Raw genomic sequence first — 14830 nt, forward strand, 5'->3', positions numbered from 1 at the left:
TCGCAAATGGTGTGAGGTACTGGATGTGCACAGTAAAAGTTAAGTTTTATGTTGTTCTTGAGGGTAATGTTTACTTGAAAATGCTTTCTATGTCCCGATGTGCCACTGAGGAAATGTACATATTTTTCCCACAACTGATCAGTGCTGGCGTGGGAAAACTGAGTGACTGTAGTACGCACATTGTCCTGAATATCTAAACTAAATAAATGAAATGCGTCCATACAAAAAATATTTGCAGTAGAGTGTAATTGCACTGATGCAAATGAAACTAATGTTGTCATATTTTTACATATTGCTTGCAAAGTTCGCTTCCTAAGAACAGTTACTTTCCCTGTTGTAAGCTGTGAGATGTAGACATGATTTCTATAACTTGAGGTGTCACAATTGCTCATACGTATTCTCATTAATGAATGTGACTCAAGCACCAGTGTCTAACTGAAATGGCACATTTTAATTGCAAATCTGTAAAGATGCGGACAGTTCGCAATTATTCATCTCACTATGATTGTCATTTCTGGCTTTTGGAAGACTGCTTCTGGCAGATTTGTGAATGACAAAGCATTTTGCTTTTTATTCATTTGGGGGAGAGCTGTTTTGATTGAGCAAAATTTTGCACTGAGCACATATCTTAGCAATTCTTGCACTTGCATGTACGGTTTGTGAGAGTGTTTCCAGGAGAGTAGGTGAGATAAAGGATGTGAGTTCATATTACAGGATGTGAGATCATATTAGAGGATGCGAGATCTTATTGCTTTCCGTTTTCTCAAGTTTAGATTTGTGTGTAGCAGAGTTTACTTTGTCGGTCTTTTACAGGCACACTGGCTGTGTGTGTTCTGACTTGTGCCAATGTCAGCATCTCAGTTGGTGCAAGAAACAATGATTGTGGCCATTCATCACATGACTCCTAACACAAGGCTTTGGAGCATATGAATTTTCAAGCAAACAGGTTGGCTGCCATATGTACTGTTTGCAACTGCTGTCAACATGAGCTTTGTGGGGCAATGCCCACTTCAAAGTATCTGCAAACAGCGTTGCAACAACAGGCATTTGAAAGTCAAGTTCTATGAAGTCATGTTCCTCATGAGCTTTGATTACTTTCAGTACTTCATTGAGACCAGGGTTGTGGTGCTTTAGACCTTCAGCTTGTATTCCATTGTCATTAAGGTTCTGAATAATAGCATCATGAAGCATTTTCTCTTAAAATAAAGTTTCACAAAGCTACATTTGGAATGAGCATCAGCTACATGAATTTAGACATCAGAAATATTCATCTAATTTCCAGAAATATTCATATAATTTCCAAATTACTTTCTCGTAGGGTAGAGTGTGGGGCTCTACTTGGGGGAACAAATTGCAAAACAACCTATTAACTGACACTCCTATCCAAGAAAAAAATAAAGTATGTCATGGGTCACCTATGATTTTGTAGACTGCATAGCGTTCTTAGAACTGTGATTTGTATTTTGTCCAGTCCTCTTGTTTTTCATCCAATGAACGGGCATTGGGGGTGGGGGAGGGGGGGTGGGGGGGGGGCACCTGGTCTCCAGAATCCTGTGCTTCAGCTGTGGTTTGCTTGGTCACTGACATTAATAATGTCTGAATTTGTTGGCTCTGAAACTGAATAAATAAGTGCAGTGAGTGGTTGGTCTCCTGTAGCTTACACAAATTAAATATACTTCAATATTTAAGAAAAACATACAGTATTGTTCAAAATTGTGACATAGATGGGAAAAAATTGGATTAGTATGATGGTGATCAATCTTGGGGCAAACGAATCCTCAGCAATCCCATCTTCATTGCCAGAAATGTTTGTTGTGTCTATTGGTGAACAAGGTAGCACAGACACTTAAGCATTTATTTAATGGCCAAAACATGAGCCTGTCTATTTACAGTATTTACAGAATGGGTAGATTTATACACAACTTTCATGTCCTAGGACGTAACTGTTCCACACTGTCACAGTTCTGTTATAATAAGGATAACTGTCTGAAGACTAATGTTCAATCATTTGCTGATTATCAGATTAGTAGCCTTCTGATAGGTCCTTCTATTCTCATTCTCACCCCAAGTCTTGAGATTTGGGCCAGAGCGTAATGGGTAGTGATTTAAAAGGTCAGGCAGAGTGGTGCATTTGGTTGCATGAGCTGAAGTGATGACGGTATCTCCTGGTGGTGAAAGTGATGCTACCCATCAGACAATGTTGATACCATTGTTTAAGTAATTATTCACTTTGTTTTCAACACATTTATGCATGATGGATGTTTAAAAATGTTTACTTATCATATTTAAATCCAGCCATGAAACAGGGACATGGTTCTTTTATAGTGAAGGTCACAATTTCATGGTATTCTCTTGGCTCTGATGTTGCTCTCTTAAGTTGAATTTTCCCTAAAGATTATATAGACATTTTAGATTACTAAGTACTTGGGTAGTAAAGATGATGGTCTCTATGATCTATTGAGGACAGATGAAGCACATGTGGAGCTCAACTGCTTGTCTGAGCAAACATCTGACAGTTGCAGTATTTCAAAAGCCATTTAGTCCCAGAACATTCCAGAAATCAGAAATGTTAAATAATAATTAGTTGTAGGATGCAGGAATGGAACCAATGGTTGACACATTGCCAGTCAGTGACTATAACCACTTCATCACAGTGAATGACTCAAAGCATGTGGCATTGCTCCTCCTCTTGGCAAAATATTGTCTCATTGTTTTGGAGTGGACTATAGATTTTTGGGTCTGGTTATAATTGGCCATCCTTCGTGTGGTGGTGGTGGTGGTGGTGGTGGTGGTGGTGGTGGTGGTGGTGGTGGTGTCACATCATCATAGTCACTGTGATGTTCAAATGGAATTAATTACATCAATACAAAGTGATGGTCACGCATGTCTTCGTATTCCTTGTGTCAGAATCCTGTGTTATCGATTGTCCTCACTGGATATGCCCTGGAAGGGCTTCATGTGAAGGACTTGGATAGCGTCTCTGCATTTGGGTATCCCAGTGTAGGCTCATCATGTTCGATTTTGTAGGATTAGGTATTGGCCAGAGTGGCACTTCAACAATAATTTTTCCTGTAGCAGAACTTCTGCTTAGGTATAAAAATCCCTAATAGATTGTCTGGGTTGTAGCTTGCAGGTCGCTGTTTGCTGTTTTAATGTTTATGATCTTTATCATGGGTGCCAAATATCTGTATGTATGCCAGCTTTCTTTCTTCTGCATTTATGATGATGATCTGTTTTATGTAATCATCTAGAACTTCATTTGTTGAAAGAGAAATAAAATATCCACTGTTGTGTCTGCCTGTTGATGATGGATAAGGAAAATGGTGCTTAACCTGTAGTGTCTTGCTTTTCTCTGTTGTATGTGAAAGTCGCAACAGGCAGAATCATATTCCAGTCTCTGTGTCTGATTTCGAAGTATGTTGAGAACATTTCTTACAACATCTTATTACAACATTCCTTGTGGCCATTCACCTGCAGGTAAATGACAGTGACGCTGTGAACAATATGGCATCATGAAATAGCTTCCGATACTTTTCCATGATCAGAAATCATTATATGTGGTGCTCCTTTTTTCAAAATTATGTCTGTAACAAAACTGATGGTCTTCAGGGCTTCAGTAGTAAACACAACCTTGGTAACAATGTAGACGGTGTGCTTGTCAGTGCTCACTATTATCCATTTACACTGTCATTTGTTGACCTCTCCGAGAGGTTGACTCAAATACGATGAAATGTTGCAACTGCAAGTGGAATGGGTACCAGATGTCTTGTGGGTAACTGAGGCATATGCTGCCATTGTTGGTATTTCCTACAGTGGTGTTCATAAAGTTTAACAGATTGGTAGAGATCTAACCAATGGTACCTGGTTCTGATTATAATATGGGTCTTTGCAAACTCCAACTGATAACTGGGGTAACTATGAACCATTTTCATCCCACTGGGTTGTAATTCCTTTCATGCCTTGTCCCGTGTAATTGTCTGAATTTTCCTTTTACAGCTTCATCCCTTTCTAAGGATTCTATGGTTTACATAATGTTGGCTCTTCCCTTTTGTCAGCTGCATTGTTCATTAGTGCAGCAATAACTCAGATATCAGTAGTGCTATATTTTTCTTTCAATGCACTCTGCAAAAGGCTGTTGGAATACTTGTGTTTGCACCTACATCTGTATTCTACTATGATGTCTTTTCCTGAAACATCATTATGTATAATGCTAATTGCCCTGATGGATCCCAAATGTTTGTCAGCCAACATAAAGAATAGTTGTCAGTCACAACAGTATATGGTCTGTCGCATAAATAGTGTCAGAAGTTCTTTGTTAGTTCTGGAGTAATTCTTCTTTGGCTTTGAGAGTACTCTGGAGACATACGCAATGACTTCTTCAGCATCTCCCAGATTGGCAGTATAACTGTGTTTATTTGGTGACTTCTACCATCAGTGTCTAGTTCTGTCTCAACATTCTCCTCAAAAAGTGGTATGAGTGGTAAAGATTTTATCACCACCTTTAAGGATACAGAAATATATTTCTTGATCTTAACTCCAAGACAAATCTGTCAAGGAACTGTAAAATCTTTAATGGTACTTCCTGTGTCTGAATCAGGGCAGACATGGTTTTCATTAACTAAGTGCCCCAAGGTTATTATTTCTTGGGCAGTGAAGAGGCTTTTTCTCGAATTCAGGTGAAGATGTGTTTCATGGGCACAGTTGCCAGTGGACTTAAATGTTCTTCAGAGGTCTGTTAAAAAACAATAATGTCATCCACGAAGAAAAGACACACCATCAATTTAAGATGCTATCCAAGTTGTCCATCATGCATTCATTGGTGGAGTGATGCCCAAGTCAAGTGGCATAACTTTGAACTCTGAGGCCATCAGATGTTATGAAAGCAGCCTTCTCACAGTCAGCCTCATAAACCTCTCTCTGCCAGTAGCCATTCTGCATATCTACAGTTGAGAAATAGCCCCCCCCCCCTCCCCTTCTTCCCTCCTACCCCCTTACACTTCAGACAGTCCCTGATGTCAATTCATGGCAGTAGGTATGCTTCAATTTTGCTAAGTTTGTTCAGCCACTGATAATCAGTGCAGAAATTACATGTGCCATCTTTCTGAAGGCTGGTTGATGTGGTCTCACAGCATCCTTTCTGCTTCCTCTATGCATTGTTCAGCGGGAGACATCCTATATCAGCACTGACAGATGGGCAGATGATCCACTGCATTGAAATGTTGAGTCACATTGAGTCTTCCGGTCTGGCTTGTGTCCTCTCCAGAACTGAATGTGCCCAAAAATTTATGTAGTATTTACTGACTTTGCTTCTCAGTCAAGTCAGGACCAGTTGGTTGCTGGATATATTAGACTTTTCCAGTGTGCCATCAGTAATGATAGCTTAGAATGGATCTCCATTAACTGCGCTGGGCTGACCCTTCTGGGCTGGTTCAGTTGTTCCTATTACATTTCCTTAGGAATGAGTTGTGTCTGTTCATGATCATTGGTGGCTCAGAACTCCCCTTGTCCACTTGCAATGGCTTTGTCGCTGGCAGAAAGTTTCTATTCTGAAGCTGAATGCCTTTTTTGCTCTTGACTTTATTCTTTAACTGAGCATCCAGGCCATTGACAAAAATTTTTCTCAGTGACAGTGGTGGGATGAGTGTGTCTTCTGTGATAGACAACTGTCCAGAACAATCATTGTCGGGTGATCTTACTGAAGTAGCTTTGTCAATCTGGAGCTCAATATTCCACAATTATAACTGCTTGTGATGCTTGCATCCAAGGATAACAATATGGCTGCATTGTGGTAGGACGACACATTCAGAGAGCTTTATTCTGTCATTGAGAGCCATCCTCACATAACACATTCCTGTCAGCTCCACATATTTTCCATTTGCAACCTCCAGTTCAGCGGCACTTGTATTGCCTTCAGCTGCCGGCGATAAATATCCATCATCATATAAAATAATATCCCTGAATCAACTAGTGCTTGGAACGTGTTGTCAATTGGTGCATTTCATCTGCAGCAGTGCCACCTCCATAGGTGACCACCTTGTTCACTTTGTGATCAATTTTGGCAGCTGGACAAATGGCTGCAACCTATGTTGGTGATGGGGAACAACAGATGATCGTTATAGAGTGACCTCAGTCAGGGTACAGCGATGGGCTGATGGGCTTTGACTCACAGATTGGCTGTAGTTGTCTGTCTCATGTGCAGAAAGTTGCCCCATTATTTAATGTCTTTTGGTGCAACAGTTGTTGAGCACACTGCTAGTTTCCTTAAAATAGTGCACAACATGCTCTGGGTGTGCTCAATAGAAAAATACCTGCATGTTGACCTCAGTTTCCCATATTTCCACTTTCTGTGCCGCGATACCCTGTAAAAAAACACAATGAGTTTTTAAATGTAGCTGCATGAGCAGGACTGAAAGATATGATCATTAATGTTAAATTTAGGCCAGTATGTCATACAGGGACGTGTAAATGTCCAGCATGTAGCCATACTCTGAAACGAATCATGTATACATATCCTGTAAGCTGACTTCTTCCACATCATTTCGATTGTTACGTATAACACTGTTTGAAACTCTGTGACTTACGTCGCTGAGTATGACCCATATTCTGAGACATGAAAGTTTCGTAATTCAGGGAAAAATGGGTTTTATTCCCAAGAACTACTACTAAGGGGGTACAATATTCATGAAAACTGGCTACCGCCTTGGAGTGAACCGCACATGGTACGGAAAGAGCATTTCGCCCTCAATAGGAAGGGCTGGTGGGCACATCCAGATCGTAAAGAAGCTGGCAGGCAAGAGAGTGACCCGCTGCTGCGGCCACTACCTCAACGACCCTATTGCATACCTCACGTGATGGCACTCAGTCATCCCTTTGGCAGGTTTGTGGCAAAAAGTTGGTGTGACTCACTCAGCAACACCATGGTGGTGTCACTCGCTCAGCATAATAGCATGGGAGTCACAAGTACTGCGGAGTAGTTTTCATAACTGTCTGAGGCTAAATTAAAATGATGGAAGTAGAATACAATAAAATTTTTTATGATTTTTACCTGTTACTGTGTACACCCCATATATTTATTTTATTTTTATTCGCTTTCATTTTAGTAAAAGTGATACTAGGTCAACGACGTGTAGTAACATATCCAAATTTTATTAAAAGAAAACAAAATGAAAATAATAATAGTTGGACTATGAAATTTCACTATGATGCTGCTGATGCTGGTAATAATATTAATATTGAGAAATGGCATAAGACTATTTAGTAATTTTGTTTCACTGTGTTGGCAGTTTATTATGTTTCAAATTTTAATATTGACATAAAAGTAGAGGTTTCTGTAAGTTAAATGTAAAATCATTGTTATCATTTATTCATTCAACAGATGCACCAATGATTTTTGAATGCAACCAGTGCTGTGGTTGCAACCAGTCAACATGCAACAATCGAGTTGTGCAGCATGGATTTACTGGCCGGTTTCAGCTGTTTCGTACTCAGAGGCGTGGCTGGGGTGTGCGTACCCTCACTGCCATTTCCAAAGGCTCATTTGTTTGTGAGTAAGTGAATATAGAATTACTTTCTTCATTGAAACCATATATATAGAACAACAGATGTAATAGTGCCAGAATAATTGCCTGCAGTGGTGTTGAATTTGGAACTTCAGATTTTAATATTAAAGTCCTAATAAATAAGACCCCCCATGAACCATGGACCTTGCCGTTGGTGGGGAGGCTTGCGTGCCTCAGCGATACAGATAGCCGTACCGTAGGTGCAACCACAACGGAGGGGTATCTGTTGAGAGGCCAGACAAACGTGTGGTTCCTGAAGAGGGGCAGCAGCCTTTTCAGTAGTTGCAAGGGCAACAGTCTGGATGATTGACTGATCTGGCCTTGTAACAATAACCAAAACGGCCTTGCTGTGCTGGTACTGCGAACGGCTGAAAGCAAGGGGAAACTACAGCCGTAATTTTTCCCGAGGGCATGCAGCTTTACTGTATGATTACATGATGATGGCGTCCTCTTGGGTAAAATATTCCGGAGGTAAAATAGTCCCCCATTCGGATCTCCGGGCGGGGACTACTCAAGAGGATGTCGTTATCAGGAGAAAGAAAACTGGCGTTCTACGGATCGGAGCGTGGAATGTCAGATCCCTTAATCGGGCAGGTAGGTTAGAAAATTTAAAAAGGGAAATGGATAGGTTGAAGTTAGATTTAGTGGGAATTAGTGAAGTTCGGTGGCAGGAGGAACAAGACTTCTGGTCAGGTGACTACAGGGTTATAAACACAAAATCAAATAGGGGTAATGCAGGAGTAGGTTTAATAATGAATAGGAAAATAGGAATGCGGGTAAGCTACTACAAACAGCATAGTGAACGCATTATTGTGGCCAAGATAGATACGAAGCCCACACCTACTACAGTAGTACAAGTTTATATGCCAACTAGCTCTGCAGATGACGAAGAAATTGAAGAAATGTATGATGAAATAAAAGAAATTATTCAAATTGTGAAGGGAGACGAAAATTTAATAGTCATGGGTGACTGGAATTCGAGTGTAGGAAAAGGGAGAGAAGGAAACATAGTAGGTGAATATGGATTGGGAGACAGAAATGAAAGAGGAAGCCGCCTGGTAGAATTTTGCACAGAGCACAACATAATCATAACTAACACTTGGTTTAAGAATCATGATAGAAGGTTGTATACATGGAAGAACCCTGGAGATACTAAAAGGTATCAGATAGATTATATAATGGTAAGACAGAGATTTAGGAACCAGGTTTTAAATTGTAAGACATTTCCAGGGGCAGATGTGGACTCTGACCACAATCTATTGGTTATGACCTGTAGATTAAAACTGAAGAAACTGCAAAAAGGCGGGAATTTAAGGAGATGGGACCTGGATAAACTAAAAGAACTAGAGGTTGTACAGAGATTCAGGGAGAGCATAAGGGAGCAATTGACAGGAATGGGGGAAATAAATACAGTAGAAGAAGAATGGGTAGCTTTGAGGGATGAAGTAGTGAAGGCAGCAGAGGATCAAGTAGGTAAAAAGACGAGGGCTAGTAGAAATCCTTGGGTAACAGAAGAAATATTGAGTTTAATTGATGAAAGGAGAAAATATAAAAAAGCAGTAAATGAAGCAGGCAAAAAGGAATACAAACGTCTCAAAAATGAGATCGACAGGAAGTGCAAAATGGCTAAGCAGGGATGGCTAGAGGACAAATGTAAGGATGTAGAGGCCTATCTCACTAGGGGTAAGATAGATACCGCCTACAGGAAAATTAAAGAGACCTTTGGAGATAAGAGAACCACTTGTGTGAATATCAAGAGCTCAGATGGAAACCCAGTTCTAAGCAAAGAAGGGAAAGCAGAAAGGTGGAAGGAGTATATAGAGGGTCTATACAAGGGCGATGTACTTGAGGACAATATTATGGAAATGGAAGAGGATGTAGATGAAGATGAAATGGGAGATACGATACTGCGTGAAGAGTTCGACAGAGCACTGAAAGACCTGAGTCGAAACAAGGCCCCCGGAGTAGACAATATTCCATTGGAACTACTGACGGCCGTGGGAGAGCCAGTCCTGACGAAACTCTACCATTTGGTGAGCAAGATGTATGAAACAGGCGAAATACCCTCAGACTTCAAGAAGAATATAATAATTCCAATCCCAAAGAAAGCAGGTGTTGACAGATGTGAAAATTACCGAACTATCAGCTTAATAAGTCACAGCTGCAAAATACTAACGCGAATTCTTTACAGACGAATGGAAAAACTAGTAGACGCCAACCTCGGGGAAGATCAGTTTGGATTCCGTAGAAACACTGGAACACGTGAGGCAATACTGACCTTACGACTTATCTTAGAAGAAAGATTAAGGAAAGGCAAACCTACGTTTCTAGCATTTGTAGACTTAGAGAAAGCTTTTGACAATGTTGACTGGAATACTCTCTTTCAAATTCTAAAGGTGGCAGGGGTAAAATATAGGGAGCGAAAGGCTATTTACAATTTGTACAGAAACCAGATGGCAGTTACAAGAGTCGAGGGACATGAAAGGGAAGCAGTGGTTGGGAAGGGAGTAAGACAGGGTTGTAGCCTGTCCCCGATGTTGTTCAATCTGTATATTGAGCAAGCAGTAAAGGAAACAAAAGAAAAATTCGGAGTAGGTATTAAAATTCATGGAGAAGAAATAAAAACTTTGAGGTTCGCCGATGACATTGTAATTCTGTCAGAGACAGCAAAGGACTTGGAAGAGCAGTTGAATGGAATGGACAGTGTCTTGAAAGGAGGATATAAGATGAATATCAACAAAAGCAAAACAAGGATAATGGAATGTAGTCTAATTAAGTCGGGTGATGCTGAGGGAATTAGATTAGGAAATGAGGCACTTAAAGTAGTAAAGGAGTTTTGCTATTTGGGGAGCAAAATAACTGATGATGGTCGAAGTAGAGAGGATATAAAATGTAGGCTGGCAATGGCAAGGAAAGCGTTTCTGAAGAAGAGAAATTTGTTAACATCCAGTATTGATTTAGGTGTCAGGAAGTCATTTCTGAAAGTATTCGTATGGAGTGTTGCCATGTATGGAAGTGAAACATGGACGATAAATAGTTTGGACAAGAAGAGAATAGAAGCTTTCGAAATGTGGTGCTACAGAAGAATGCTGAAGATTAGATGGGTAGATCACATAACTAATGAGGAAGTATTGAATAGGATTGGGGAGAAGAGAAGTTTGTGGCACAACTTGACCAGAAGAAGGGATCGGTTGGTAGGACATGTTCTGAGGCATCAAGGGATCACCAATTTAGTATTGGAAGGCAGCGTGGAGGGTAAAAATCGTAGAGGGAGACCAAGAGATGAATACACTAAGCAGATTCAGAAGGATGTGGGTTGCAGTAAGTACTGGGAGATGAAAAAGCTTGCACAGGATAGAGTAGCATGGAGAGCTGCATCAAACCAGTCTCAGGACTGAAGACCACAACAACAACAACAATAAATAAGAAGTATAGAATGAGGGGAAATGACACAGAAGTACATCACAGGTTTTCGTAGTTAGTCTTCGGACACTAGCAGTGAAGGCAGGAATATATTCACTGACATGCCATCAGTAACACAAGGCCCTTCCCCCCATATTTATTTACCTATGCACAGGGCGTCCATAACTAAAATTACAGTTTCAAAATGCTGTAGAAAGAGAACTGCTGCTCAGAATGACTTCAAATTTGAAAAGCATATTATTGATGTGGGGGAAATATCATGGGGACAAAAAACTATAATTTGACCAATAGATGGCGGAAGTGTCAGAATATACAGGCCAAAGTGCAGTGTGGCAGAGGGAGGACAGCAGTTTATCTGATGTCTATCAAAGATGTGGCCACAGCATTGCATGAGGGGTCAACTAGTGGTGTGCAAACATGCAGTGCTTGGGGAATTACCTGAACATTTGCCTGCAAACACAGTGCATAAAATCCTGAAAACATCCTGCATCGATCCCTACGAAATCACCCATGTTCTGGAGTTGCTTCTTGTTTTGCTGCCACCAAGACAAACTCTCACTCTGGAATTTCTTGCTGTCGTGGAAATCGACAGTGAATGGCTGTTGAACAGTCTGTGGACAGACGAAGCCCACTTCCATTTCCAAGGACATGTCAATACGCAGAATTGCAGAATATGGGCAATGGAAAATCCATACACTCATCAACCTGTACCGCTGCATTCTGTAAAGGTGACTGTGTGGTGCAGGTTGACAGCAATGTACATCGTAGGGCCGTATTTTTTCAATGAGATGAGTCCTGTGGGTCCTGTTACCTGTACTGTCACTAGTAAACTTTGTGGGTGAAACTTCCTGACAGATTAAAACTGTGTGCCGGACTGAGACTCGAACTTGGGAACTTCGCCTTTCATGGGCAAGTGCTCTACCATCTGAGCTACCCAGGCACACCAGGAAGTTTCATATCAGTGGACATGCCATTAAAATATCAAGTCTCTGAAATCGCTGTGGCCGGAAAAATATCCTGCAAGAACGGGACCAATGGCTACTGAAGAGAATCGTTCAATGTGACAGAAGTGCAACCCTTCCTCAAGTTGCTGCAGATTTCAATTCTGGGCCATCAACAAGTGTCTCTGTCGAACCATGGTATGGGCATTCAGATCCGAAGGCCCACTCGTGTACCCTTGATAACTGCATGATAAAAAGCTGCACTCCGCGCCTGGGCTCATCAACGACATTGGACTGTTGATGACTGGAAACATGTTGCCTGGTTGGACGAGTCTCGTTTCAAATTGTATCGAGTGGATGGACCTGTATGGGTGTGGAGACAGCTTCATGAATCCATGGAACCTGCATGTCAGCAGGGAACTATTCAAGCTGTTGTAGGCTCTGTAATGGTGTCGTGCATGTGCAGTTGGAGTAATATGGGACCCCTGATATGTCTAGATATGACTCTGACAGGTGACATGAACGTAAGCATCCTGTCTGATACCTGCATTGTTTCATGTCCATTGTGCATTCTGATGAACTTGGGCAATTCCAGTAGGACAGTGCAACACCCCACATTTCCAGAATTGCTACAGAGTGGCTCCAGGAACACTCTTCTGAGTTTAAACACTACTGCTGGTCACCAAACTCCCCAGACATGAACATTATTGAGCATATCTGAGAGACCTTGCAATGTGCTGTTCAGAAGCTATCTCCACCCGCTCGTATTCTTATGGATTTATGGACAGCCCAGCAGGATTCATGGTGTCAGTTCCCTCCAACCCTATGTCAGACATTAGGTGATTCCATGCCATGTTGTGTTGCAGCACTTCTACGTGCTCCCGGGGGCCCTACACGATTTTAGGCAGGTGTACCAGTTTCTTTGGCTCTTCGGTGTATTAGCCATTATATCCCCATCATTGCTTGTTCTGATACAGATTTAAATAACGCTGTAGGTTGTAGTTCATTCACACCATCAGTAAATGAAGAAATGACTAACTTAAAATGAAAATATTTTTCTCGTAGTTCATGATAATGAAAATGAACACAAAGGAGAGCGCTTACATCTGTATTGTATTGTGCAAGTCAGATGCTACAGCTATAATTGCTGCACAGTTTAGATATATTCTAAGTCCTAAACCTAAACAACTTGGAATTTTGCACATTAACAAATATTGCCACAGGGGAAAGGAGTAACAAGTGGGGAAAAAAAAGTTCCAAGAATTGTCTTGTCATTGAACCTGGGATCATCCGCTGCAACCACTGAGCCACCACCTGATAATTAGAAATTGGCTTACATATGCATACTTCTAGTCTTTTTCTTCAACATGCTTTCAATTTGCTCAGCAGTTCAAGTACTTGGTTGCTAGTTGAAAATTTAATTCGAACTGCTATTCAAGCAAACAGAACATTTTTGTAAGAAGTATCCAATCGTTATTGGCTGCCATCAAACACCACATACTTAACTTGCACTGAAAATATTTCAAATTTTCCTTTCTTACTCTGCTGCAATGTGTCTATAAAATGCCTTAAACTAATTGAATTAATTAAGATTCCTCTCCAAGAACTGTTAGGAGATCAGTTATTACCTGAATTCATTACTTAAATAACCAATAATTTCTTAACTTAACCTAATGAATCAAAAAAAAAAAATATTTGGAGTGTCAGCAGTATGAGGTTTGGTGTATTCAAATATTTCCTTAGCATTTTGTCGTGTTAAAAAATTCTTTTTTAACTTGTAATTGCACAAAACAAAAGTATTGTTTTGCAATAGTACTGAGTTGTGAACTGACGTTTGCAGTTGAACTTGACTTGATTCCTGAAATTTTGACAATCAAAGATGATCCTACTTCACATTGATATAATCTGTGATTAATGTTATACAGCACCGATTTTCGAGTTCATCTTCATCTGAGGTAATTTTCTTTGTTAATCCAATATGAATTGCTTTATGCAGTCAGCTGTAAGGGATTTTCTTTTAAAGAAAGTAGTTGAGCTGCTTGTATGTTTTCCATGTGAACACCAAGTAATCATAGAGAAGTTTAAGTGGCTGTAGACTAGCATCATTTTCAGGTAGAGTTTACATAAAAAAAAGATGAGTTGCAACAGTGTAAAAGTTAAACATCAATGTCAAAAATATTGAAACAAACAGTTTCCGTGTAGATCAGAAGTATGTGCTTTGAGTTGTTACTGCAGAATACTTCAGTTATAAGGTTACAAGAGTTCTATGTCAGAAGCTATAGGCATTGCGTTTTGTTGCAGTTGAAGTGTGTGGGGTAGTGAGTGGTTGGCTGGTGGGCACAGTGGAAACACTCTTGACAGTTAAGAATGATTTTTATTCAGTTCAGTAACGAATGTAGTGAGGAAACACTCTATTGTCGCTGGCTGGCACTAACTTGTGGGTGGTGGCTTCCATCCCGGCTGCTGAACTGACACCCTGCATTTCTGAAAACAGGTCCACCCATAGGTGGCCGTGTGTGGGGTGTGACTTATTGTCTTCTGGCAGGGGTTGGATGTGAGCTGACACTTTGATGCCCAGTCCCACTAGGAACTCAGTGTCAGTAGCAGCAGTCACGGACAGCCAGTGGGTGGGGCTGTGGCAGCGGGTCCCGGTGATGGACGTAGGGCTGACGGCAGGTGCAGCCTGATCTTAAACCCACAGCTGCTGCTGGCGGTGCGCAGTCATCTCGCTGTCTTGCATAGCTCTGGCATCATGGTGGTGCTACTGGTTTTCGACGTTGAAAAATAAACTTCTGCCTCAAAATCTAGACTTATTGATATGCATCTGGTTTGCATTTGTTTTACTAAAACCCGGCACCTAGTCACATCTCCTGTAACACGGGACTTGCCACGGTGTGGTGACATTAC

General features: G+C 40.9%; 1 protein-coding gene across 5 annotated transcripts in view; it reads left to right on the top strand.

Moving 5' to 3' along the window:
* LOC126470490 (histone-lysine N-methyltransferase EHMT2) overlaps positions 1 to 14830 on the top strand; it is a 279877-nt gene that overhangs the window by 177544 nt on the left and 87503 nt on the right. For 3 of the 5 annotated variants that reach the window (XM_050098362.1, XM_050098361.1, XM_050098363.1), the window contains one exon: positions 7376 to 7547. In XM_050098362.1, the coding sequence (XP_049954319.1) occupies positions 7376 to 7547 (172 nt within the window). The remainder of the gene's footprint in view (positions 1 to 7375; positions 7548 to 14830) is intronic. The other 2 variants (XR_007586217.1, XR_007586218.1) reach the window with 1 other exon arrangement.

Source organism: Schistocerca serialis, chromosome 3 (genome assembly GCF_023864345.2).
Source record: "Schistocerca serialis cubense isolate TAMUIC-IGC-003099 chromosome 3, iqSchSeri2.2, whole genome shotgun sequence".
Taxonomy (NCBI): Eukaryota; Metazoa; Arthropoda; class Insecta; order Orthoptera; family Acrididae; genus Schistocerca; species Schistocerca serialis.